General features: G+C 37.4%; 3 protein-coding genes across 6 annotated transcripts in view; 2 read left to right on the top strand and 1 right to left on the bottom strand.

Moving 5' to 3' along the window:
• Positions 1-6,077, bottom strand: part of arhgap29a (Rho GTPase activating protein 29a) — a 56,145-nt gene extending 50,068 nt beyond the window's left edge. For 2 of the 3 annotated variants that reach the window (XM_048173959.1, XM_048173960.1), the window contains exons 1-2: positions 5,941-6,077; positions 1,918-2,287 (exon numbers count right to left, since the gene is read on the bottom strand). In XM_048173959.1, the coding sequence (XP_048029916.1) occupies positions 1,918-2,287; positions 5,941-5,952 (382 nt within the window). In that variant the 5' untranslated portion in view covers positions 5,953-6,077. Of the gene's footprint in view, positions 1-1,917; positions 2,288-4,083; positions 4,212-5,940 lie in introns of those variants that run through there. The other variant, XM_048173961.1, reaches the window with a different exon arrangement.
• Positions 6,078-6,091: 14 nt separating this feature from the next.
• fbxo45 (F-box protein 45) lies at positions 6,092-12,978 on the top strand. The gene is made up of 3 exons (XM_048173968.1): positions 6,092-6,732; positions 7,396-7,752; positions 12,084-12,978. Exons 1-3 carry the CDS (start codon positions 6,400-6,402, stop codon positions 12,267-12,269), a joined length of 876 nt encoding a protein of 291 aa, XP_048029925.1. The 5' UTR covers positions 6,092-6,399; the 3' UTR covers positions 12,270-12,978.
• Positions 12,979-17,508: 4,530 nt separating this feature from the next.
• nrros (negative regulator of reactive oxygen species) lies at positions 17,509-23,226 on the top strand. Of its 2 annotated transcripts, none has more exons than XM_048174838.1 (3): positions 17,509-17,737; positions 20,485-20,643; positions 21,115-23,226. In XM_048174838.1, the coding sequence occupies exons 2-3, from the start codon at positions 20,536-20,538 to the stop codon at positions 23,062-23,064; spliced, it is 2,058 nt and encodes a 685-aa protein (XP_048030795.1). In that variant the 5' UTR covers positions 17,509-17,737; positions 20,485-20,535; the 3' UTR covers positions 23,065-23,226. The 2 variants fall into 2 exon arrangements, with proteins under 2 accessions (XP_048030795.1, XP_048030794.1); XM_048174837.1 differs by having other exon boundaries at positions 17,511-17,737; positions 20,523-20,643.
• The last annotated feature ends 1,597 nt before the right edge of the window (positions 23,227-24,823 follow it).

The following is a 24,823-nucleotide window of genomic DNA, read 5'->3' as shown; positions in this document are numbered from 1 at the left end:
CCGTTTTTCGTGGTTTTTTGAAGCTTTGATTGTGTTTATAGTGTGCAATATAACATGTGTTCATGTTTCGCGTGTAAAAAAACACAGTATTTTTCACATAATTGACTTATCTGTATACCGCTGTTTCCACTGTCATAAAAACGGGCTGATGACTTCCTTGTTCTATGAAGTCCCTCCTTCAGAAATACGTAACGAGTTCTGATTGTGCCAGCGGTTCCTGTGTTGTGATTCGACAGCAGCTTAGCGCTCCTTGCCCGGAAAGGTCACGCCTCTTACCATAACGTGGAGATGCACGCGCTCAGTGTTATTGTAAACATGTCTTTAATTTTACCCTATCAATTTGAGCCGGAATCAGACCCGGTGATTGGAACTGCGGGATGAAAATAACAGCGTTTCGACGACATGGCGACAAACACACTCTACAAACGCAACTCTTGTGTATTCCTGTGGGCGGAGGTTAGTCAAAAAACTGTTTTAGTGACGTCATTAAAGAAGGAAGTAGAGGGATGTAGTCCAAACTGGCCATTCGATGTAGGCGACTTCTGTTAAATAAAATATCTCGCTTGGCATTGAACTTTGAGCTTTAAAATTTTACAGATTTTATTTATACTCTAACAACAACATTACACACTAACTAAAGTTTGAAACATGGGATCACGAAGAACGGGACCTTTAAGGTTTGCCAGATTGGACATTCAAGCGATTTTAGACGATCGGATGTATTATTATTCCAAGCTACCATGCTTGCGCAGCTGCATTGTGGCACGAACACTCATACAAACAGTAGCTGCGCAAAACGTGAAGATCACGCGCACAGAGTGGAACGCAGAAACTAGTTGTTAGCGCTGTCCTGTGATTTATCACTTAAAGTAGCTTAGAAACTCAAAACTTATTATAGCATATATTTTTCTACTTTTGAAGGAACTATTTACAACCCACAGCTTCACAATTAATAGAGAGACGGTATGACTAATTCACACACGCAATCACTCGTACTGGTACTGTACTCATTTATCTTTATCTGATTTACAACGAGCAGAAATCTGTAAGAAATGTTACGAACCATAGATAAAATAACTGCTGAAAGTGAGCTGTGTCAGATCACTGTTTCAATAGGAAAAAAATATCCCACCTTTAATAGTAAATCATTTACACTACAAGCCTTGTCAGTGAACTATAAGGGCAAAAAAAAAAAAAATCATTCATTAATCGTAATCGAGGTATAATGTTCAATTAATCAAGTTTTTGATTTTAGGCCTATTTAGTGTCAACAGCATGTTAGTTCACTAGAGAAATTAACTCTAGAGGGGAGCATTTCACTAAATATATTCATTATATTTATTTTACATGTTTTTGTTTTTGTTTTTTTTTTAGTGTTGAGTATTATATCTAATAATATTATTGTAATATAACATGCAAGAAAGGGCTCCCTGTATACAGTTTCCAGTATTAGCTGAGATTATTTTTTATTCTAAAGATAATGTTAATTATAATTTAACTTATTTAAAGAAAGAGACACAATTTGTTCAATAAACCGCTGTTTAATAATGATAAAAAAGCAATTTTATGTTTAGTTTTCTCGCCTTTCTGTACCGAACCCATACCAAACCAAACCAAACATAACCAAACCAAACTCAAATGTCTTTCCTATGCTCCCAAATAAAATGCAAATAAACTAGTGCTAACCTTTGTAAATAAAGAAAAAATCATTTCCGACTATCTTTGTTTAAGATTGCTGGCATTGTTGAATGACCTCACATTGTTGATGGCAAATAAACTTTCCCTTGCCGTTATCCAAAAAAAGATAAAGAGAGGTTAGTGGCCGTGAAACCAAGGCAAAAGCTGACCCACAACAAGCTGAAACTCTGACAGCAACAACAACCTCTTTTCATCAACCCTGTGCGATCTCACGCTTACCTTTGGTGTTAAAAGCTTCCTTGAGGTGGAGCAGCACATCTGCAAACCTCCGCACTTCATTGACCAGCTGCATGATGTAGTCGGGATCGGCACCCGCCATGTCCATGCTGTCCGATCCCGAGCTGACGGAGCTCAGAGAGCCGCTCTTCGCCGACCGGCCCAAACCCCACGACCCTGAACCCGAGGAGAGGGGGAAAAAGTGGGAGTTGGGAAGCCGTGCCATTCCCAGCGATCGCTTGTTCAGTCCTCCGCTGCTTTGCTGCAGCATCCCAGTAGCAAACATCCCAGCTGCAGCCAGTTTGAAAGGATCCCGGTGCAACGTTCCCCGGAGACTCTCAGATTCCAAGAGTTTCCTCACTGACAGTCGGTCCTGTGTGCACAATGGAGACAACGTATGGTTAAACCGCTAATGTTTAAAGACAAGAACACTTCTATTTGCAGCACTTTAACGCACATACACGGGGGAGAAACTTAAGCTGTACTCTAATAGGGATGTCTTACACACCAAATTGCTTTAGCCTTCACTGAGTCTCAAAAGTGATTTACATCTCAAATAAAGAAACCTTCAAACAGACTAAAGGTGATATGGTCGGATATACTTTGAGATGGGGATATTAGTTACAAGCAAACCAGGAATTTCAAAGGCATATTTTGACTGTGACCCGAGGCTTAGGAAAAGCTTGGGAAAAGACTAACTATACACTCTAAAAAAATGCTGGGTTAAAAACAACCCAAGTTGGGTTGAAAATGGACAAACCCAGCAGTTGGGTTAAATGTTTGCCCAACATGCTGTGCGGTTTTATCTAACTCAACTATTGTTTAAAAATTACTGAACCCAAAATAGGTTGGAAATCAATTTAATACATGTTTATTGTTTAATTATTATTCATTAAACATTCATTTTAGGTTAATGGTTCATTTTAAGCAAGCAATAAAGTAATTTTTAAACAATAGTTGAGTTAAATAAAACTACCCAGCAGGTTGGGCAAACATTTTAACCCAATCTCTGGGATAAAACAACCCATTCGCTGGGTTTGTCCATTTTCAACCCAACTTAGGTTGTTTTTAACCCACCATTTTTACAGAGTGTATAATGTCTTCATCATGCTGTGTTTTTTTTTTCACATATAAGACTTGCATTCTTTATATCAGATGCTCTTTTATAATTTAAAAATGCAGGTAAAAAATAATCCCACTGCCTTTACTTTGCTTAAGATAAAATGCTTTGAGTTTGAGGAAAGCCAAACCACTAACCTTACAGACCAAAGATGAAGTAACATCTCACTTTATCTTTGTTTAAGATTTCTGTCATTTTTGAAAGAACTCACACTGTGAATTGTAAATAAAACTATACCTTGCTGTAGAAGACAAGAAAGATAAATCAAGGATAGTAAGAGTAAGTTAGAATCCCAAATATCTATATATAACAAGTTATTTTGTATCAAAAAGGTTTCCTAATCAAGTTCACAGAAACATAGTTACTAAAATCATGGAAATTCTACTTTGCAGTTTTTCCTAAGAACATATTTATACTTCTTTTGGTATTTATGTGTAATATGTGTGTGGGTTATGTGGGTTATGATGGAAATGTGCAGATGAGAATTACAGTTTAAAGACAATTGAAAGTGGCTTCTTGTCATTACCAAACATGTCAGTATTTAGAGAAATATGAGTACTAGAAACCTTGTGTTAGCAAGTCTAAAACTGTCTATAAATAAACATGTCAATACATCACACACAATATGACAAATCCACACACTGAATATTAAAATAACATATCCTATCTTTACAAGAATAAACTGATAGAATGAAGCGATGAAAGAGTTAAACAATGACATTAAACGCGTAAATTCTGACAAACATTGCGTCAAATATTAAAGGACACATGAAGTCCATTCCCAAACAACCAGACAACATTCCTCAAAAAGACGTTAGGTGGAAAAGTTAACAAAAAAACTAAATCCGAGGCTGTAGTAGCCTACCGTTTTGCAACTTTTACCGTTAATGCGACATTGCACACATCAAAATACTATTTAAAACACGGATTTCACTTATAGCGGCAGTCCTTCAATCTTTTTATTAACGTATTAGCCTATTTAAAATAAAAATCCCACCAGTCAAGCAATTCTTCTACATCAAATATGAAATTAGACAATGCATACTCACTGAAGGAGCTTGTCTCGATCATTGCACACAGATGCATGTATACTGGAAGCCAAAATATATCCGAAATGCCGTTAAATCCCTGGTCTGCTCTACAATATCAGTCCCGTAAACCGAAATAATGATGTCTATGCGCGCTTCACATTCCGCTTGGCTTCGCCCCGCCCTCTAGCGTCCATCTAACTCATGATTGGCCCTGGTGGTGGAGAGGCGGGGCCTCCGTCTCCACCCACTAACAACAGGTGTACTTGCACTCTTGACGATATATTGACATACACGGCTTATTTTCTTTCAAAATAATGCCTTAAAATGAATTTTCCTGCCCATTGTTTATATTTTATACCATCACGAATAACTAGGGAACTTAAAAATTGTGCTCAGGAATAGAAATTGACAGTGTGCCAAAGGGAAGGCTGATTTGTAAAGGGATTTGATCCATCTAGTGGCTGCTTTTTTAGTCTTGCGTTTAAGTATGAAATCAAATATTAGAATACAGGGGACACTGAGCAAATTTTAAGCATTTAGCAAAGCAAAAACATTGATTAACCACTAATATTAAAATAATAGGTGCATATCAGTGTTATTTTAGTATCTTTTTCCAGTTCAAGTAATGAATTTTATTTTATTTTTTTTAGTTTGAGTTCATGAGAATAACCCTGGTTCTCAATGTCTACCTTTCCAAAACATTCCTGCACCTTTGCACATAAATATTGAGAAGTAAAACTCAGAAGTATAATCATATTTACTCCCTTATTTATAGTCAATACAATAACACTAATACTCTCATTCCCCCCCCCAGCAGATAGTGGCTATGGTTTACAGAAAGCAGCATACATCATTTCCAGTCAACCAGTCGATCCGGTCTGACAGCTAGTTTCACGGAACATGGAAACATGGACTTTACAAGTTTACAATATACAAACTTTTTGGCAGAAATAAACCCATTATAGTAGATGTCAGCTAGTATGTGCACAAGCAATGGTGAGCCATAATAACTGAAATAATCTCTTCCTTTCTAGAGCCAATGATCCATCAGACCTGACAGAAACAAGCAATGAATCATGCAGAAAACAGACTGACAGATGCATAACCAAGGTGGAAAAAACAGCATATTCCAATACAACATCAGAGAATTTGAGGAAATCTAATCTTTCTTTGAGTGTTAAGAATAAATTACATCATTAGTCCTTGCCAGATCAAGCTACTAAATAACCCTGAAGGTTTAATAATAGTTAATAATTAATAACAGGCCATTTAGGAAGTAAAATAATTGCAAATTCCAGTTGCTGTTTTTCTGAGAAACAGGCTGAAGGCATGTATTACATAAACCATAAATGTGAGCTAAGAGATTGGATCTTTTTCTCTTCACAAGCCTGCATATTAGGTTGATTCCTAATATTCTCTTTTAATAATTTATGAATTTAAATACTCAGCAATAGCTAGCCTTTAATGTTATAAATAATGCACACTTTATTTGAATGCATATTTGATAATTATTTTAATTTATTTATCAAAATTGTACATTTTAGGTTTTAATAATTGTATAATTGTGTTTATTTTAGCCTATATATTTAGAATTGTAAATTCAACAGCGCCCTCTAGTTGTCTTTCCCCTAACATTCCATTCCCCCTCCCCTCTATACGTAATCTAGTCAATCGCAAGGTCCTTAAAGGGGTGTGTAATATAAAATGGAGAAGATAGATTCATTTCCGCGAATCGGTTCTTTTCAAAGAACCGGTTAAGGACCTAAATATAAGTTGAATATAATGTCAAAGTCAATCAATCACCTTAGCATCATAAACATACAGTCATAAAAGGCATAAACATTTCTCCCAGAACATTTTATATGACTAACTTACCTTTCGCTCCATTAGTGAAAGCCTCGGTTCACTTCAAATGGTTCACTCATCGGTTTTGTGGACCAGTTCAATCAATTCACTTCTCACAAGATTCATTCATTCAATCGGACAATACTAATGTGAAACAGAAACAGAAAGAGTAGCGCGTTTATCGCATAACAACGTGTTATGTACGATACGTGGATGATTATTGTTAATATATAAAGTTAAACTTATTCAAACGATGTACTTCCGTACAATCCATCCAAATTATTCAGCTCGAATTTGTTGACCGCACGCCGTCCAGGACCTTTACAATAGTCACATAGCTTAGATTTTGATCCATTTGGCCGCAACTGCAATAACACCGGGAGATGTGTCAGGCAAACGTGCTTCACGGGACCGCGGTGGGGTTCTGACCCGCTGTTGAATCCGACTGTGCGGTTATAATAACGGTTGCTTTGAGCGGAGGAGTTTGACATGTCTGGCGCAGGGGCCGGTGGAGGGGCACAGTCTGCGGGGCTGGGCGCTGCCGCCGCGGGCTGCTGCTCCTCCTCGTCGGGCGCCGGTTCTGCCGCATTATTAAGCGGAGGATCGGGCATCGCAGGCCGGTTACCCAGCCGAGTTCTCGAGCATATGTTCTCATATCTGGAGCTGCCGGATCTCATGAACTGCTCGCTCGTTTGCTGGCACTGGAACAACTGTCTGGCGGATGAAAACAGCGAGGTGTGGCGGAGTCTGTGCGCCCGCTTGCTCAGTGAAGAAGCGCTGCGCTCTGATGTCCTCTGCAACCTGACTTCATATAAAGGAAAAGTAAGATTGTTCAAATTAATTAATGTTATCATGCTATTCATTTATTTTCATTAATATAATCGACACTGTAATGCGCATGATCGTGCATCATGTGCCATGCATTTTCTAAAATGGTATTTTTTTTATTAAATAGGCTAGATTTTGCTTACTGCATGAGAATTTGGTATTATTTGCTTTTATGTTTCAAATAATAAACAAACTTTAATTTTTCATATCGTATTTTTTTAATACATTTTAGTAGGTGACCGTCAGAACAGTGCTAATGCATGACGTCATTTGTAAATATTGGACCCAAATACAGTCACATCAATAGGTTGCCTGCAATTAATGTGCAGAAATATGTCCATTTACATATAAATTTGTGAAATCCTGTATTAACTGGTCGTATCAAAGCTCATCACGCTTACAAAAAGCAAGGCACCAGTATGGTGTTTTGAAAATAGTACTGACAAATATGTTTATTAAATTGTTTACCTATTTTTGACTTATTTTACCCTGTTCTTGCAATGAGAATAGATACTGATATGGCATAAAACAACCAAATAAACCATATCATACTTTTTTAAACATATCATACTATGATATTAATAGATAGGGATAGATGGTTAATGGTAAATTGTATTGGACAAAAGTTTGGAGTAACTTTCTTTCCTTTATCCTCAGCTGAAGTCCTTCCAGCATGCGCTGAGTTCCCATGACTGCTCCAGGAATGTATATATAAAGAAAAACGGGTTCACTCTGCACCGTAACCCCATCGCCCAAAGCACTGACGGTGCCCGTGGGAAGATCGGCTTCTCGGAGGGCCGGCATGCCTGGGAGATCTGGTGGGAGGGTCCTCTTGGCACGGTGGCGGTGATCGGCATCGCGACCAAGAGGGCTCCCATGCAGTGCCAGGGCTATGTGGCACTTCTAGGCAGCGATGACCAGAGCTGGGGTTGGAATCTAGTAGACAATAACCTGCTTCACAACGGAGAGGTCAACGGCAACTTCCCTCAGTGCAACAACGCACCAAAATACCAGGTAGCGGCGCTTGAGAATGTACTATATATAAAAATCATGCTATTCCAAACTTAAAGGGTTATAGTTTACCTAAAAATGAAAAATTTGTCATTTACTTCATGTCGTTCCACACCTTATGACTTTTTCCTCTGCGAAACACACAAGAGGATGTTTTAGGTTTGTGCTGCCATGATTAATGTAGGTGCATCCCAATTCACATACTTACACACTATTCTATGCCATTTTGTAGTATAAATAGTGCATAAAAAGTAGTGTGTTCACACTGAAAATTGCAAAAAGAAAAAGTGCACTTTGAATACACAGATTAAAGGCCCACTGAAGAGTGTTGGAATGCGCAGCATTATTCAATGTGTTGACGTAATTTCAACTGAAACAGGAAGACAGGGCGATATATCGAACAGTCCCGCCCCTTTTTTTAAATAGCCAATAGCGTTTTGTTTATGTTAAAGCTCGCCAGAGCCGATAGACTTCTAATCTCTAACCGTTTCTCCTCATAATGTCCTTTATATCGCTTATATACAGCATTCTGTGCAGAATTAAAATGGGTCCGATACCTTTTGTGGTCTGTGCCGACTCGTGCATATGATCCGCTCTGTGCTCTCGTGTCTCTGGGCCAGAGCAGACTGTGCTCGCGTTGCTGCGGTTCATGTGAAACTAACACGAAAACGGACTTCATTCGCGTCAATGGAAAGCATATTTACACTGTCTGAATCGTTCCCTATTCTCTATATAGTGCACTATGTCCCATTCACCATGTAGAAACTAGTAAATGTGTGAACAAATGACCGATTTCAGCCGAGGCTTCAGCGTCTGTAAGAGTGTAGGAGGAGGCGGGACTTCAGATTCTAGAGAGCATTTGATTGGACAGAAGATTTGACAAGAAATTGAAGTGCGATGTGATGTCATGAAAATCCATGATCCATTTTAGCGGAAGTGAGAGACTGAAAGTTTTGAATGCTTATATCTCCTAAATGCGAATTTTGTCATTGTTTTGAAATGCACCAGCTTATTCATAACAGTAAGGCTAACATATTCATACTAAAAGCTAAAAAACTTTTGATTTCAGGGGGACTTTAAGCACTTAATTAGGGAAGAATCAGAATCCAACTTCGGGTGACAAAATAACCTTTAAAAAATTATACATTAGACAGTACAGTACATATGTATACATATCAATTAGTTTTACTCTACCTTTTATTTCGTCATTGACTTTCAGAATATGGACAACAGCTATATATATATCTTATTTTGTGTTTTACAGAAGAACAAAAGCTATATGTTTGGAATGACATGAAGATGAATAAATGATCTTTCCTATGAAAAGGAGAAATTTTCAAGAATCTTTGTGCAGTCTAGGGATACACCAAAATTTCACCGCTGAAAATTATCGGCCGCAAATGGCATTTTCAGTTTTTGGCCAAAAGAGAAAAACGGTGAAAAATATATGCCACCCCGCCTCTCAGTGTTCAGCGATCAGGTTTCACTTTTGCTCTAGTCGTTATCACTGTGCGGTGTGACGCTCCGCTCAATGGGCCTCATTTATAAAACGTTGTGTAGAAACCGTCCTACATTTGATATTGCGATCATTTCTCAAATGTGCATGTTGTGTGATTCAAAGAACGAACGTACACACAGAAAACGTGCATACACCTCTCTTCCAGATATTAAAGGTGCCAAAGAACATGTTTTCAAAAGATATAATATAAGTCTTAAGTGTCCCCTGAATGTGTCTGTGAAGTTTCAGCTCAAAATACCCCATAGTTTTTTTTTTATTAATATTTTTAACTGCCTATCATTATAAATGCGCCGATTAAGGGTACGCGGCCCCTTTAAATCTCGTGCTCCATGCCCCAAGAGTTCACGCTTGCCTTAAACACCATAAACAAAGTTCACACAGCTAATATAACCCTCAAAATGGGTCTTTACAAAGTGTTCATCATGCAACATGTCTAATCGCGTAAATATGGTATTTATTTGGATGTTTACATTTGATTCTGAATGAGTTTGAGGCTATGCTCCATGGCTAAAGCTAACATTACACACTGTTGGAGAGATTTATAAAGAATGAAGTTGTGTTTATGAATTATACAGACTGCAAGTGTTTAAAAATGAAAATAACGACAGTCTTGTCTCCGTGAATACAGCAAGAAATGATGGTAACTTTAACCACATTTAACAGTACATTAGCAACATGCTAACGAAACATTTAGAAAGACGATTTACAAATATCACTAAAAATATCATGTTATCATGGATCATGTCAGTTATTATTGCTCCATCTGCCATTTTTCGCTATTGTCCTTGCTTGCTTACCTAGTCTGATGATTCAGCTGTGCACATCCAGACGTTAATACTGGCTGCCCTTGTCTAATGCCTTGAACATGGGCTGGCATATGCAAATATTGGGGTCATACATATTAATGATCCCGACTGTTACGTAACAGTCGGTGTTATGTTGAGATTCGCCTGTTCCTCGGAGGTCGTTTAAACAAATGAGATTTACATAAGAAGGAGGAAACAACGGAGTTTGAGACTCACTGTATGTCATTTCCATGTACTGAACTCTTGTTATTCAACTATGCCGAGGTAAATTAAATTTTTGAATCTAGGGCACCTTTAAATTTAAAAATCACAAATGATCTTGAAATTGTGCGCAGCCAAACCCTGTAAGTATAGAAAGATGGTTCACTCCTATTAATTATAAATGGGAGAAATATGGCAGAATACGTCCCGCCGTCTAAGTCATTGCATCACTGCAGCTGCCATTAGAAGCTCCGGTTCCTATAAAAACCTGAGACTCGTGCTTAGGACTGCACATGCGGATTGGCTCGTCTAGCCAATAAGCTTTTTCAACGCTATTTGAGCATAAGAAACAACATTTATTGGACAGTTCATGTCAGATTTTGTTGCTGATTTGAAATGTTATTTAATTGTGAGTTCACCAAGCAGTTGAGATTTCAGGATTCCCCCATTGAAATAGAGAGGAAATGGTCTTGGATGGCAAAAATAGCTGGCCAGAGGCGTTGCAAATATGGCCACAGAGTGAACAGACTTTCCTTGAAAGGGACTTAGGTGCAGATGAATGGTTTCAGATCTCAGCCTTGAAAATGCCTCCTAATTAATTTCATTAACGGATAAAAGATCACCAGTCAACATCCAAATGCTTTATTTGAGAATCGAGAGAGGCAAAAATTGCTTAGAATTCCAAATACCTGCAGGACTCTGACTTTCCGCCACAAGTAAAATGTGTACGTCTTAAAAAAACATTTTTATACATTTGAAAGTTGGCATGGATTTTAACATACACGCACTCCAAGTTCAAATCTACGCATACAAACGTTTTATAAATGAGGCCCAATATTCCCCTTCATGCACATGTGGAGCTCAGTTGCTCACGGCCCATGCGTTTTTTTGTAGGCCAACCCGGAAGTTAGCGGCGCACGGGTTCCCTCGATCGAAAGCCTATGCATTTTTCCCATAGACTTTTGGAAAATCGCAAAAAAATATGCTGTTATGACACTTACACGTTTTGTCAATCAAGATAATCTTTACAAGTTAACACAACATTTATACATTTTGAAGCCTAAATAAAGTCGCCAGATATAAAAAGCTAACAGTAGGCTATAAACGGACTACAGCACAGCATGGTCGCGGATCAACGTCACCACCATCAAGCTTCCTCAAACTTTATTTAAAAACATGCTCGCTGATTATGATCTGCGTTGTGTATGAATACTTGTCCACTTTTTCATGAGAAGTGCTGTCCAAATGTCCTGTTTGTCATGATGACGTCTAAAGTCCCCGCCAATGGAAGTAGCCCCTTTTTTGTTAGCAACCGCCATTTTTAAGACACAATAAAGGTTTATAAAATCACAAGCGGGTTATAACTGGTGTGTTTTATGTCATAGATCAAAACGTGAAAATATTTAGAGGCTTTGTTAACCACAGACCTTATTTCAGGCGATTTAGCAAAAACCCATTCAAAAAAACCCATAGACTTTAGGGCGATGGAACCGGAAGTCCTAAAATGCTAACTCGCTTCCGGGTTTTGCCTACAAAAACACGTCATCCCTGAGGTACTCTATTGATTGGGTCATTGGATCATTGTGGTTTGCTATTGGTCGATCTCATGTGAGTGACAGGTTTTTCCCACCCTCACGCCAGTAAACACCTAATCAGAGAAGAGATGTCACTGCAAGAGGGAGGGGAAGTTATTTTGATTAAAGATTATGATGGCACATTCATTTAAAAAAAAAAAAAAAGATGTCCACTGATAAATTATTTGTAATAAATTGTCCATTTTCTATAATATGTTTGTATTTGTTTTCCAGATAGGGGAGAGAATACGTGTAATCCTAGACATGGATGATAAGACACTAGCCTTTGAGCGAGGGTTTGAGTTCCTTGGAGTGGCATTCCGAGGGCTGCCCAAAACATGCCTCTTTCCAGCTGTTTCGGCCGTCTATGGGAATACTGAAGTGACTATGGTGTATCTGGGAAGACCTCTGGATGGATAAGTAGGATCTCATTGCCACCATTACTGCCAGAGAGCACCATGGGAACTGCTGCTTGTCATAGATAAAACTCTTGGCTTTTCACATCTGGACTAAAAAAAAAGAGGGGAAATTGGTGGTTGGTGGCGGGGCTTGTTGATGAGGATGTCCAACACACATCTGCGGATTTCAGTTGAACATCTATTTGCTTTTAATCCTTTTTGAAGACCTGGGACATTTTTTTAAACTTGGTTTTAATCTAATTTATGAAATTGCACAGGGTGCAGCTGTTGTATTTTATGAAATAGGTTAAAAAATGAAGCCAAACTAGAAGAGACAAGTGACAAAGTTTTATAATTCATTACAAACATTTTACACACGCATGGAATGAGAAACTACTGTATGAGTACAAGGAAGGCTCAAGCTTTCACACAAAAAAGCTAATTTACGTGTAGGTAAACGACATGACGTAAACATGCCAAAACGATGTATCAATATCTTACCGTTCTGTTTTTTTCCAGAGCAGTTATCTGCATGCAGTATACCAGTCTCTTCCTCTGTTTTTTTTATTATTATTTTTTAAGGACAAAGATAGTATGTCGTTATTCCGTTTGTTACTGTACATCTTAACTGTGATGTAGAAGTGTATAGTATTTATTTATTGAGGTCTATCTTTGCTATAACCAAGGTTATGGAGACTGCAAATAAACTCTAAATTGTGCCAGACTGTGAACGTATTTCAGACTGTTTTGTTATAGCGGGACTGATCGGCTGGTATAATAGTGTTATTTGTACAACTAGGAATCCACGAAGAGCCTGTAGTTGTTCTCTTTCCACCACAAGATGGCATCCGTCATCATGAGTTCCTCCACAAGGCCAAGCAACGTTTGACAGTCACATCTGTTTTTTTTTTCTACAACAATGTTCGTTTTGTGTACTGCAATTTGTCTAAAATGGTAGGAAAGGACAATTTCATCCTTTGTTTAATTGTCTCAGTGGTTTCTGAGTGGTGTTATTATTGCTCAGAATTAAGGTAAGGATTTTGTGCAAATTCCTAAACCTAGGTCTTAAACTTTGGTTTGTTAAACATCATGCACTGTTTGCACTATGAACATGAATGATACCTCAAATAGTGCAGGTATGCTAGTAATTTTATGCTAATAAAGCTGTCATATGTATGATTGTAGCTGTGGACAATAAAATGGGCAATAAAAAATAATCCCAACCCATATCAAGGGACTAATATATCATAGAACAATGGATCTCAACCACAAAAAAAAAAAAAAGATTTGTCTTATTTTAATCAAAGCTGCTAATGCTATGGTACGCACTGAAGGAGACCACAGGCCATTTTTTAAAATGGATGTCAATGGAGGAGTGGCCTGAATAAACTTCTTTTGTGGGAAAACATGTTTGCTCTTAAACATTCATTTTGGATTTATCTATTTTTACAGTTTACACAGAAAAAAATGCAGTTTTATAAGAAGTCACAGACAATTGCAAGATTCAGTTTACGGCACTTCTCATTAATTTCTGTAGTATCCGCAAACTGACTATTGCACAACTCTAAACTAAATTCAATGACATCAAGCCAGTAATGTGACCATTGGTTATCAAGGCACACATGATCCAAGTTAGCAGTTACGCTTTCTCCAATGGTAGAGCCACGGACCCTCGTATTAAAGGGTTAGTTCACCCAAAAATGAAATTTCTGTTATTAATTACTCAGCCTTGTGTCGTTCCAAACCTGTAAGACCTTCTCTTTTTCTTCGGAACACAAATTAAGATATTTTTGATGAAATCCAAGAGTTTTTTTTTTTTTTATCCCCCATAGAAAGCAATGTAATTACCATCATTCAAGGTCCAGAAAGGTATTAAAGACATTGTTAAAATAGTCCATGTGACTACAGTGGTTCAACCTTAAAGGTGCAATATGTAAGATTTTCTGTCCGCTAGAGGTCACTAGAGGCCTATTCAAAACAAAGGCGTAGCTTGATGACGCCACGTTTGAGCACGGAATCTTGGGACATGTGGTCTTCACCTCAACGGCCGGTGGAAAACAATTGGGATAGAACTCGGGAAGAAATCATGTTCATGGATGCATTAACATTACTGTAGTATGAAGCAGAGCAGGTGGGAGTGTTGTGGGAGCTGAACGAGGCCTCTGGAGCGATTGCGCAACACACGCCGCAAGCAGCGGAACTTTTATTATGCCACATTCGCCGGCGCTGCTTCCGCTTTTCTGATCATGAGTATGAGGTAACACAGCTCTGTTTATCATATTAGATACATTTGAGAGTGTTGAAAATGATGTTATAACGTTACACTGTAACACACTATAATGTTCGCTCGGTGGGTGCTGTGAGACGCTTGTTTCACACTGCAGTAAGATAGATCGATTTTAGAATATATTAAATGCTGGATGCAATTAATTTTAAAATGTATCATGGGGAAAATGCTGTATTACTGTTACTAAAAATAAAGCTGCATCTGATTATGCTATGTTAGCTACTTCACAAAATAGTGTTTTTCTCTGAGACATGGTAAAGCATGGTACTCGCAAAAAATCAAGAAAATTAGATTTAAACGATAAGACTAAACGTGTTGAGCTATATAACAACAATTCGTTTTCTGTCTATAAATATACCAAAACAGTTGTTCCCTTGTCTATTAAAACATGTAAATATTAAAGCTTCTTTGGTGTTTCCATGGTTTCTACAAAATAATACCGGAAACCGAGGGTTAGCGCTGGTATGTATGAAGCCATTGACAGGCGACTCCTCACACGTCCCGGAGCCTTGGTTAAAATTGCAATTTTCTCACGATTTACAAATAGTTACAAACATTTGGGATATTGTAAGTACTCAAGTGAACAAAATATATAACTGACCTAGTGGTTTTTAGATATTTTACTGCAAAATTCTTACATATTGCACCTTTAATGTTATGAAGCGACAAGAATACTTTTTGTGACCTTGATTGACCTTGAATGACTGTAATTACATATGGGGGATGAAGAAAACTCTTGGATTTCATAAAAAAATATCTTAATATGTGTTCCAAAGGTCTTATGGGTTTGGAACAACATGAGGGGTGAGTACTTAATGGCAGAAATTTAATTTTTGGGTGAACTAACCCTTTAAGCATTAAGTAATGAATATTAAGACCATGGCTGCTTCCTAATTCAGAGGCTGCATCCTTCAAAGGCCACATTTGAAGGCCGATTGCGTCACAGCGGCACGACGAAGGCTGTCCCAATTCAAAGGAAGAATTCTCTGACTCCTTCAAATGGGGCTTCCAAATGAGTCCTTTGTTTCCTTGAAATGAAGGATACAACAGATGGATCCTTCGCGGCCTTGCCTACCCCAAAATTCATTGCACATGGGTGATGACAGGATTTTTTGAGAGAAATAGCCGAATTGCACGTTTTTAATTGAATAATTGGGTTTTAACTTACTCAAATATGATACAAATGTAAAAATGGAATAAAAAAAACCTTTAAATTGGTTCAAATGTTGACTTATACCACGATGCGATTATTATATATAGTTTATATAGTTTTATTATATGCAATAATGGACCATGGTGAATATATTCAGACAGGTTGTGAACCATTTCTTTTCAGATGTACTTAGATGCATGTATGAATATCTATACTTCAGCAGATGATTTTGCTAAACTAACATGACATTAAAAAGTTATAGTAATGTTAGAAGTTAAAGGGATAGTTCACCCAAAAATGGAAATTCTGTCATCATTTACTCACCCTCAAGTTGTTCCAAACCTGTATACATTTCTTTCTTCTGATGAACATATTCTTTCTTAACATATTCTTTCTTCTGATGAAGATATTTTGAAGATTAAGGGAAACTGAACAGTTCTGGGGCACCATTGACTTCCATAGTATTTTTTTTTTTCTACTATGGAAGTCAGTGGTGCCCCAAAGCAGCCTAGTTACAAACTTTCTTCCAAATATCTTCCTTTGTGTTCAGCAGAAGAAAGAAACTCAAACAGGTTTGGAATAACTTGAGGGTGAGTAAAATAGAATTTTAATTTTTGGGTGAACTATCACTTCGAGACTTAAGAAAGTGCCTTGTTTGTGCCTAATGTTGAGTTGATACATATAAAAACACAAACCAAAACATTCTCACCTGTGAAAAGTTATCTAATTTCTTCGGGAATTTAAATCTCGACCATTTCACAGCCAGAAGCTGCTCATAATTGATTCTCTATGAGTGACAACACGCTCACTCAAGCTGACCGTTCCAAGATGGCGGGCGCGCTGACGCGTCTGGAGCAGTTGGATGTGCATTTATGTATACATATCCATGTTAGCAACGGCACAGCACTGCACTAAAAACAAAACAAAACAAAAAAACTCGACACCCTAGCAACTGCAATGCACAAAAAAACCGCTTAGCAAGCAACAACCGCTAGTAATGGCCTGGGCACCACACAACACGCTGACATCGTGGAGGCGAGTTTTCCACGAGCAAGCTCATAGACAATATAGTTGACACGAAACTACGTACGATTTTCGTACATTCAGCTGCATTTTAAATCACCAGGTTTGTTTACTTGTACAAACTGGTCACATTCGATCTGCACTTAGAAGCCTGAACCACTGTTTTACAGTTTGATACATCTTTCTTTTCGCTATGCAGTGTAGGGAGTTTAAAATGGGATGTGGTCAGGAACATTACTGTTATGAAAATCTTTGTATGTACGATGTGTAAAACTGAATTGATTTTAGGTAGATGGTTATCAGCAGATGCCTATTTGAAAATGAAGCAATGTGACGTGTCAACGTTTTCACACATTTTCACAATAGTAACTTGTGACAAACAGCACGCCTGAGACCGTTTCAATGCGCAGAAGTGATGGGGCTGCATCTTTCTAAGCAGGAAGGGTGTGAGCTCTTGGTGGTTTCCTCTTGAGTAGTATCTGATGAGTGAAACCAGTAGTGGGTGCTTTGGGTGTGTTCTCTTGGTAGGTTTTGTGGTCTACTGAAATAAGGTGAAATGTTTGTGCATCTTATAGTTTACATGTGCATTTGCACCTCACACGCGCCATATTTATCAGTTCAGTAACTTTTCCTCATGTTTTTTTATGTTAGCACCATTAAATATATATTTCACGCCCCCCTCTTGCTCCATTAGTCTACTGAAACTGAAAAACTTTTACTGTTGTGGGATGTGGTCGATTTTTACACACACACATATATATATATATATATAACATGCATATTTCTGACCCTGCAGTGTGTGTGTGTGTGTGTGTGTCTGTGTGAAATTATGATCTTGGCTGTTTTCATGTGACTGCGTTTCCGTTGCTTGCTTGCTTCCGCAATTACTAAAGACACTGCAGAGATGCAGATGTCAAGCACTTTGCATCTCCGAAGAGACCAAGCCAACAGAACCTCCCCGCAAACCGATGTAATGGTCTTCTGTAAACTTCACACAGGAGCGGAGGGCGCGATCCTGGCCGCTGGGGTAAGTGTGCACATTATACCCATGTGAGAGTGTGTGTAAATTTAAAACAGCCAGACTAAATGTTTAATAGCGATTTGGTCACCGCTTTGATTCAATATGACTGTCAGTATACTCTCATTACAGGGATAATCACCCGAAGTGACCTGTCGTATCTTTCAAGTGCGCAATATGACAGTTTTTGTGGTAGTCGAACTGTTTGCAGGATATTGTGTCTTAACGTTAATGCATACAGTGGCTCCAAAAGTATTTGGACGCTTAGATCACACATAAAAGGTCAAGTAGATAATAAAATATCAAACCAACTGGCATATACAAACAAATGACTTTTTAGATATCTCAAATGATGACCTTTTAGAGGTCTCAGAAGGAACGTATGTGTCATTTTTGAAATAACTTTTAACCTAATGATTCCAAGGTCATTTTAGTGTATGTATAAAGTCAATAGTATCATCCACACAGGTGTCCTTCAAAGTAAGAACAGTTGATAATAACATTAGGCTAACTAATACAGTGTCAGAAAGTGTCAAAATAATTTTTTATCTTAGTTTTGGATACCATATATGGTATATATATATATATATATATATATATATATATATATATATAGATATAGATATATGACCCTGGACCCTTGTAGCAATAGCCAACAATGCATTGAATGGGTCAAAATTATCAATCTTTCTTTTATGCCAAAAATCATTAGGATATTAAGTAAAGATCATGTTCCATGAAGATATTTTGTAAATTTCCTACTGTAAATATATCAAAAATGTATTTTTGTGAGTGGATATGCATTGCTAAAGACTTCATTTGGACAACTTTAAAGGTGATTTTCTCAATATTTATATTTTTTTTTGCACCCTCCGATTCCAGATTTAAAAATAGTTGTATCTCGGCCAAATATTGACCTATCTTAACAAACCATACATCAAAGCTCATTTTCAAAAAATTGACCCTTATGACTGGTTTTGTGGTCCAGGGTCACATATACACTTTGAAAAATGAATACTTAACTGATGTGATTTATAACCTACAGTCAAACCAAACATTATTCAGATATTTTTGATATATTTTTACTAGTGGGTGCAGGACACTATAGTTCATTTATGTAAGTGAGGATAGCAAAATAAAGTAAACTGTGACATTTTATACCCAAAAATTCTTCATACAGTGGACTACCAGTAAAATTGATCAAAATTTGGAACCAAAAATTATTCAGACACTTTGACCTGACCATGTTTTGCTTGTGGTTTCTGACATAATCAAGATTATTTTTTCCGACACAGTTTAACTCTGAGATCTTGTCATATTTTATTACCATTTTTTTAAACTATAGTGAATAAACTGTTTTAATGAATGAAATGCTCAAGGTGTCTGAATACATTTTGGTTTGACTGTATATCACATTTGGCAGTAGATTGATGTCAACTGTAGCCATGAGTTTCTGTTGTCCACACGTAGACCACTAGGTGTAAAAGTCCTTTTTTATATATATATAATTTGAAAGTGGAGTGTCTGAAGAAACAATTTTAGTGTTTAAAAGATTTTGAGATTAACATTATAGTATCTGTGTTGTGTTATTTAAATTCATTAGCATTGTAAATCTATAATTTCAAGATGGACACAAAGGTGTTTTGTGAATATGTTCATTAGACATAAGTACTTTTATTTATGTAAATACACTGTTACATGAACAATGTAAAGTGTGATCAGAAAGTGTCCAGCCATTAAGACTTTTCCGATGCATCTTGACGTTAGACAGTTTTTCCATGTGAAAGATTTTGCATTTGACTACTGTCTCATATCTTAATTTTTCTTTTTTATAATAATTTATTTTACCTGTTTATGTATGTGTGTGATCACAAGTGGCAGTAAAGACATTTATAATGTCACGAAAGTTTTCTGTGTCAAATAAATGCTGTTCTTCCAAACTTTCTGTTCATCAAAGAATTCTGGGGGGAAAAATATCACAGTTTCAACAAAAATACGTGGCCAAAAGTGATGTCAGGAGGGGATTTTTTTTTTTTTTTTTTTTTTTTTTTAATGACCCTACAAGTTTGATTAAACCATCAAAATATGAAAATATGCTACAGGTTTTATTTTACTATGAAAAAAGCATAGAAAAACAAAAATCTCACAGGAAAAGCCATACATTAATTATTAATCATTGGTTCTCTTATGTTTTTGCATGTGTTGATCATTTCTTTTTATGACAGCATGGCACAAATAAAAGTTGACTCGAAGCATAACTATACAATATGCTTAAAAAAACCTTTAATACATCTTTTATAATATTTGAATAAAGTGTGAAGATGTCAATTTTCCTAGGGCGGACATCACTGTATATATACAATCAAACCAAAATTTAACCTTGAACATTTCATTAATACAGTTTATTCACTATAGTTTTTAAAAAATGGTAATAAAATATGACAAGATCTCTTTAATTATGTCAGATAACACTTAAGCAAAACATGCTCAGGTGTCTGAATCATTTTTGGTTCCAAATTTTTATCAATTGTACTGGTAGTCCACTGTATGAAGAAGTTTTGGGTATAATATGTCACAGTTTACTTTATTTTGCTATCCTCACTTACATAAATGAACTATAGTGTCCTGCACCCACTAGTAAAAATATATCAAAAATGTCTAATTAATTTTTGGTTTGACTGTGTGTGTGTGTATGTAGATATGTGTGTGATTATCTTTTAGATAAATATTTACAGTTGTGAAATTTATTCTTATAGTCATGATGCTTCAACAATCTCTTCCACCTTCATCACAGTGATCATGTTAAGATGCCGGTGTTCGATTGCTTGTCCATCGTGGTCTGTCACGCCGTGGTGTCACTGCTGCTGGTCCTGCTTTCAGCCTCAGGACATCCGCAGACTTTCCCCTGCAGACTGGTACGTGAGAAAAAGGAAGACTGTACAAATACTCCTAGATGAACACTGATGCACATGTTGATTCACTGGAAAGGAAATGGCCACATTGCTTAAACATATTACATGGTGGTTACAAAACAGAAAATATGACCCTTCAAAATGATTTGTAACCTGATGTATTCAGGTTGATTAAGACATTTTAATTATTTTTGACTTGAATTTAGATATTACCACATGAAGGTAAAATTTTTAGGTTACGTGACTAAACATTTTACCATATATAGGCTAAACAGCATACCACAAGTGGGCTAAATTTTCATCTATTTTTGATGTTCCCCATGTGCTTAGCAAGTGAAAAGATTCAAATAAGCCAAATTAACTGTAGTGGAAATATTAAGTCACATCATCATGCTACTATTTACATTTTTTCCATTGTTTAATAAGAATCTAAATCAGTCTTTCCTTCTCTTTTGTCTCTCTCCACATTTCCAGATCCAAGGCACGGCTCTGTGCAACAGCTGTCAGCTCTCCACCATACCAGATCATTTACCACATCAAATTGAGGAGATCTTCTTAGATAAGAACCTTATGTTAAATCTTCAAGATGGCTGTCTCTCTAGGTATCCGTTTTTACGGATGTTGAGCTGTGCCAACAATCGGCTAATGACGGTGGAAGAGAGTGTGTTCTCTGAATCGCCTCTATTAGAAAGCCTCAATTTAGCCGACAATGAGCTTCATTACGGACACAAGCAGGTGGCCAAGTCCTTCAGCTCTCTGTCCAAACTAAAGACACTTGATCTTTCAGGTAATGGTCTCTCGGCGGACATGGTGTCTGTGCTGGTACAGAATCTGTCCTCGCTTGAGACTCTATACTTGTCCCGGAATTCCATGCTGAGGCTGGATGAGTCAACATTCAGAAGCCTTCATCAGCTTAAGGAGCTGAACGTCGAGAGAAATTTGTTGTTTGAGATCAGTGGAGCATTTGATCACATGAAAAAACTCCAGAGGTTGAACCTGGCCTTCAACTGCTTGCCATGTTTGGTCAACTTTGAAATGACTCAACTACTGGTCCTAAACGCCAGCCACAATTCAATCGAATGGTTCATAACCAACCAATCTCTTAATGAGACTTTTCAGCTGGAGACATTGGATCTATCCGACAACCATTTGCTGTTCTTTCCATTCCTTCCAACATACAACCGAATAAGAACTTTGCTGTTGTCAAATAATCTAGTTGGTTTTTACCAACACTTTGCAAATGACACATCTTCAAACTGGACCACTAGGGTTGAGTACTACAACTTGGGGCAAAATGTGAGCAACATCACAATGGAGATCTGGAATGAGAACCTTCACGGTGATCTTTCCTCGGTGGAGCTCCTGGACCTGAGTGAAAACAAGGTAAACTACTTCCCCCATGGATTCATTCAACAGATGCCGCATCTTTACTGGCTGAGGCTGAGAAGTAACTGTTTGCAGTCCATTAGTTTGACGCCTGAAGATCTGCCAGTCACCCTTTACGAACTGGACATTAGCCGAAACAGGTTAACTGAGCTAAAAGCAAGCCAACGCTCTATTAGTGAGCTAAATAATCTCACACATCTGAATCTGAGTACAAATGACCTTCAGAAACTTCCATCTAGGATATTTACTAGTCTACCAAATCTTAGCACACTAGATCTCAGTCACAATGCAGTGGACGTGTGTTACTTGCCAAACTACAAAAGTTTCTCAGGATGTGTTGTGTTGTCCAACATGGTTTCCCTAAAACAGCTTTATCTTGCCGGCTGTAGCATTCAAAACATACCATCTTCAGTGTTCAAGGGCACTCCACTAACCCACCTTGAACTTTCCAGCAATCCAGACCTACACCTCAAACAGGAATCTCTGGAAGGTCTCGCAAACACTTTACAGCACTTGGGACTTGGCAATACCGGTCTTCAAGACTTCGACTTTTCTCCGTACAGCCAATTGAAGTCTTTAAACATCTGTAGAAACTCACTACTAGAGATTCCCGAATCTCTAATGGCATTAAACCTCAAACTTCTGGACTTGAGGGATAACATGTTGACAACCATTCAGTCCCAACATGCTAGCATGTTAGCTCAAAGACTGCAGACTGTTTATATGAATGGAAATGCATTTAACTGTTGCCATTTAGACTGGTACAGGACCTTCAGGAAGAATAAAGACATTAATGTTGTAGATCTCTCCGAGATTACTTGTTTGGACATGAACCACAGGCATCACAAGATCGTCCTTTTGGACGTTGTCTACTGTGGTGGTATGGGTAATGAGGAGTCTGCTGTGTGGTACATCCTTCTCTTTTTAACAGTCAGTATTTCCATCATGGGTATTTCTGTCATTTACATGCTCACCTTTAAGCCAAGAATGTTGCCTCGCGCTATTAAAAAGAGATGCTGGCGGCCGACTCCTTATTGAGAAACGTTGTAAAACTAATGAATGTCTCTGTAAAATAAGGGGCTAACATGCAAATATGCTCAGACAACTGGACATAACATAACAGAAATAAAATTTAGGCCATATTGGTCTTTAAGAATGTGAATGTATTTCATTTTATCGTCAATTAAATGCGTGAAAATATCTGGCTGCTGTATGGTTTGTAAATGTGAAAGTTTTTAAACAAAACTTACCGTGTAACTTTTTTGTGTTCAAAATTTATATAATGAGCAAGTACATCATGAATCCATTTTCCAAACTGTGTTTTTGTCTTATCCTGCATCACTACGGTACACCTATTATAAGTATTTATATTCTGACTATTTCAGACTGGTCGGGTCGGCACTGCTGCAGAGTAGCACAGTACCGGCGTGACTCGTCATAGACATAAACAGAGAGAAGTAGCTCCGGCTACAATGCGCAAGATGCATGCAGTTCTGTTTATCAACTGTTAGAGTGCCAAAAGTTCCATGGTGTTACTTAAAGGAACACTCCACTTTTTTTGAAAATAGGCTCATTTTCCAATCCCCCTAGAGTTAAACAGTTGAGTTTTACCGTTTTTGAATCCATTCAGCCGATCTCCGGGTCTGGTGGTGGTACCACTTTTAGCATAGCTTAGCATAGTTCATTGAATCTGATTAGACCGTTAGCATCTTGCTCAAAAATGACCAATGACTGTAATATCATTGCGCCTGCTGCATGGTACGGCAGCAAAGTTCCTTGTTTATTACGCCAGAAAGAGAGTATAGTTCCTAGCCATATCGGCCTAGAAAATCGCAACTTTTAATTTTCCATCGGTCTTAGTATATGATGTAACTACAGAAGAGTCAAGTTTTAAATAGAAAAAAATTCAAAACTCTTTGGTTATTTTTGAATGAGATGCTAACAGTCTAATCAGATTCAATGAATGCTAAGCTATGCTAAAAGTGGTACCGCCAGACCCGGAGATCGGCTGAATGGATTCGAAAACGGTAAAACACAACTGTTTAACTCTAGGAGAGTTGGAAAATGAGCCTATTTTCAAAAAAAGTGGAGTGTTCCTTTAAACTGTCAGTCATTGTTTTATATTTGCATTTATTCATTTGGCAAAAGATTGATCCAAATTAACTTCTAGCATTTGATGGCTTGTGCCAAAGCTTTTTATATTGAATATATTATTTGATAAAACAAGTTCCCCAATCAAATATTGTTGTGTAAGGGTTAAATTTAAACTCAGGTCTGTAAACATGACAGACATTGTTCAATATGGGTTTTTCAGTGCCAAATTATCAAATGTTTACATATGGTTACCCTGGATATTGAATATTTCTTACGTCCTTGTTTCAAATACATAAACCTTTTACAAAACATGCTTCAAAAAGGACCATACACGACTACTACTATGAATTTAACACGTTATATATGGTTATATTTCAAGTCACAGCTTGTATAAAGCCATTTGAAAGTTTTGTTCTCATTATTTTGATAGTGTACTCCAGTGTTTCTCAACTGCAAGAGCATTTTGATTGGCCCTTCCTGTCTTGTCAGAAGTTATACTTTGTGCGCACTCTTCAAAAGAACGCGCAAATGCGAAGGTGCACGCTGTATATCACTTAGTTTTAAACAAAAGGCATATTAGTTTATTAGTTTTCTTCTTAACTTTAAATTAAATCAACATTATGTTAGCTATTATAACAATTATAAAATAATCCTCAATTTCTTACACTATGCTTACAACATACAGCCAACAGCCTACTTGAAA

The sequence above is a fragment of the Megalobrama amblycephala genome, linkage group LG22 (genome assembly GCF_018812025.1).
Source record: "Megalobrama amblycephala isolate DHTTF-2021 linkage group LG22, ASM1881202v1, whole genome shotgun sequence".
Classification (NCBI taxonomy): domain Eukaryota; kingdom Metazoa; phylum Chordata; class Actinopteri; order Cypriniformes; family Xenocyprididae; genus Megalobrama; species Megalobrama amblycephala.
Note: the sequence above shows the minus strand (reverse complement) of the source record. Positions and strands in the feature narration are given on the sequence as shown.

Bases quoted from the DNA above. Each gene is read 5' to 3' on its own strand.
- nrros (XM_048174838.1), top strand. From the start codon at position 20,536: ATGCCGGTGTTCGATTGCTTGTCCATCGTGGTCTGTCACGCCGTGGTG. The intron at 20,644-21,114 runs GTACGTGAGAAA...CCACATTTCCAG, and splicing joins AGACTTTCCCCTGCAGACTG to ATCCAAGGCACGGCTCTGTG.
- fbxo45 (XM_048173968.1), top strand. From the start codon at position 6,400: ATGTCTGGCGCAGGGGCCGGTGGAGGGGCACAGTCTGCGGGGCTGGGC. The intron at 6,733-7,395 runs GTAAGATTGTTC...CTTTATCCTCAG, and splicing joins TGACTTCATATAAAGGAAAA to CTGAAGTCCTTCCAGCATGC. The intron at 7,753-12,083 runs GTAGCGGCGCTT...TTTGTTTTCCAG, and splicing joins ACAACGCACCAAAATACCAG to ATAGGGGAGAGAATACGTGT.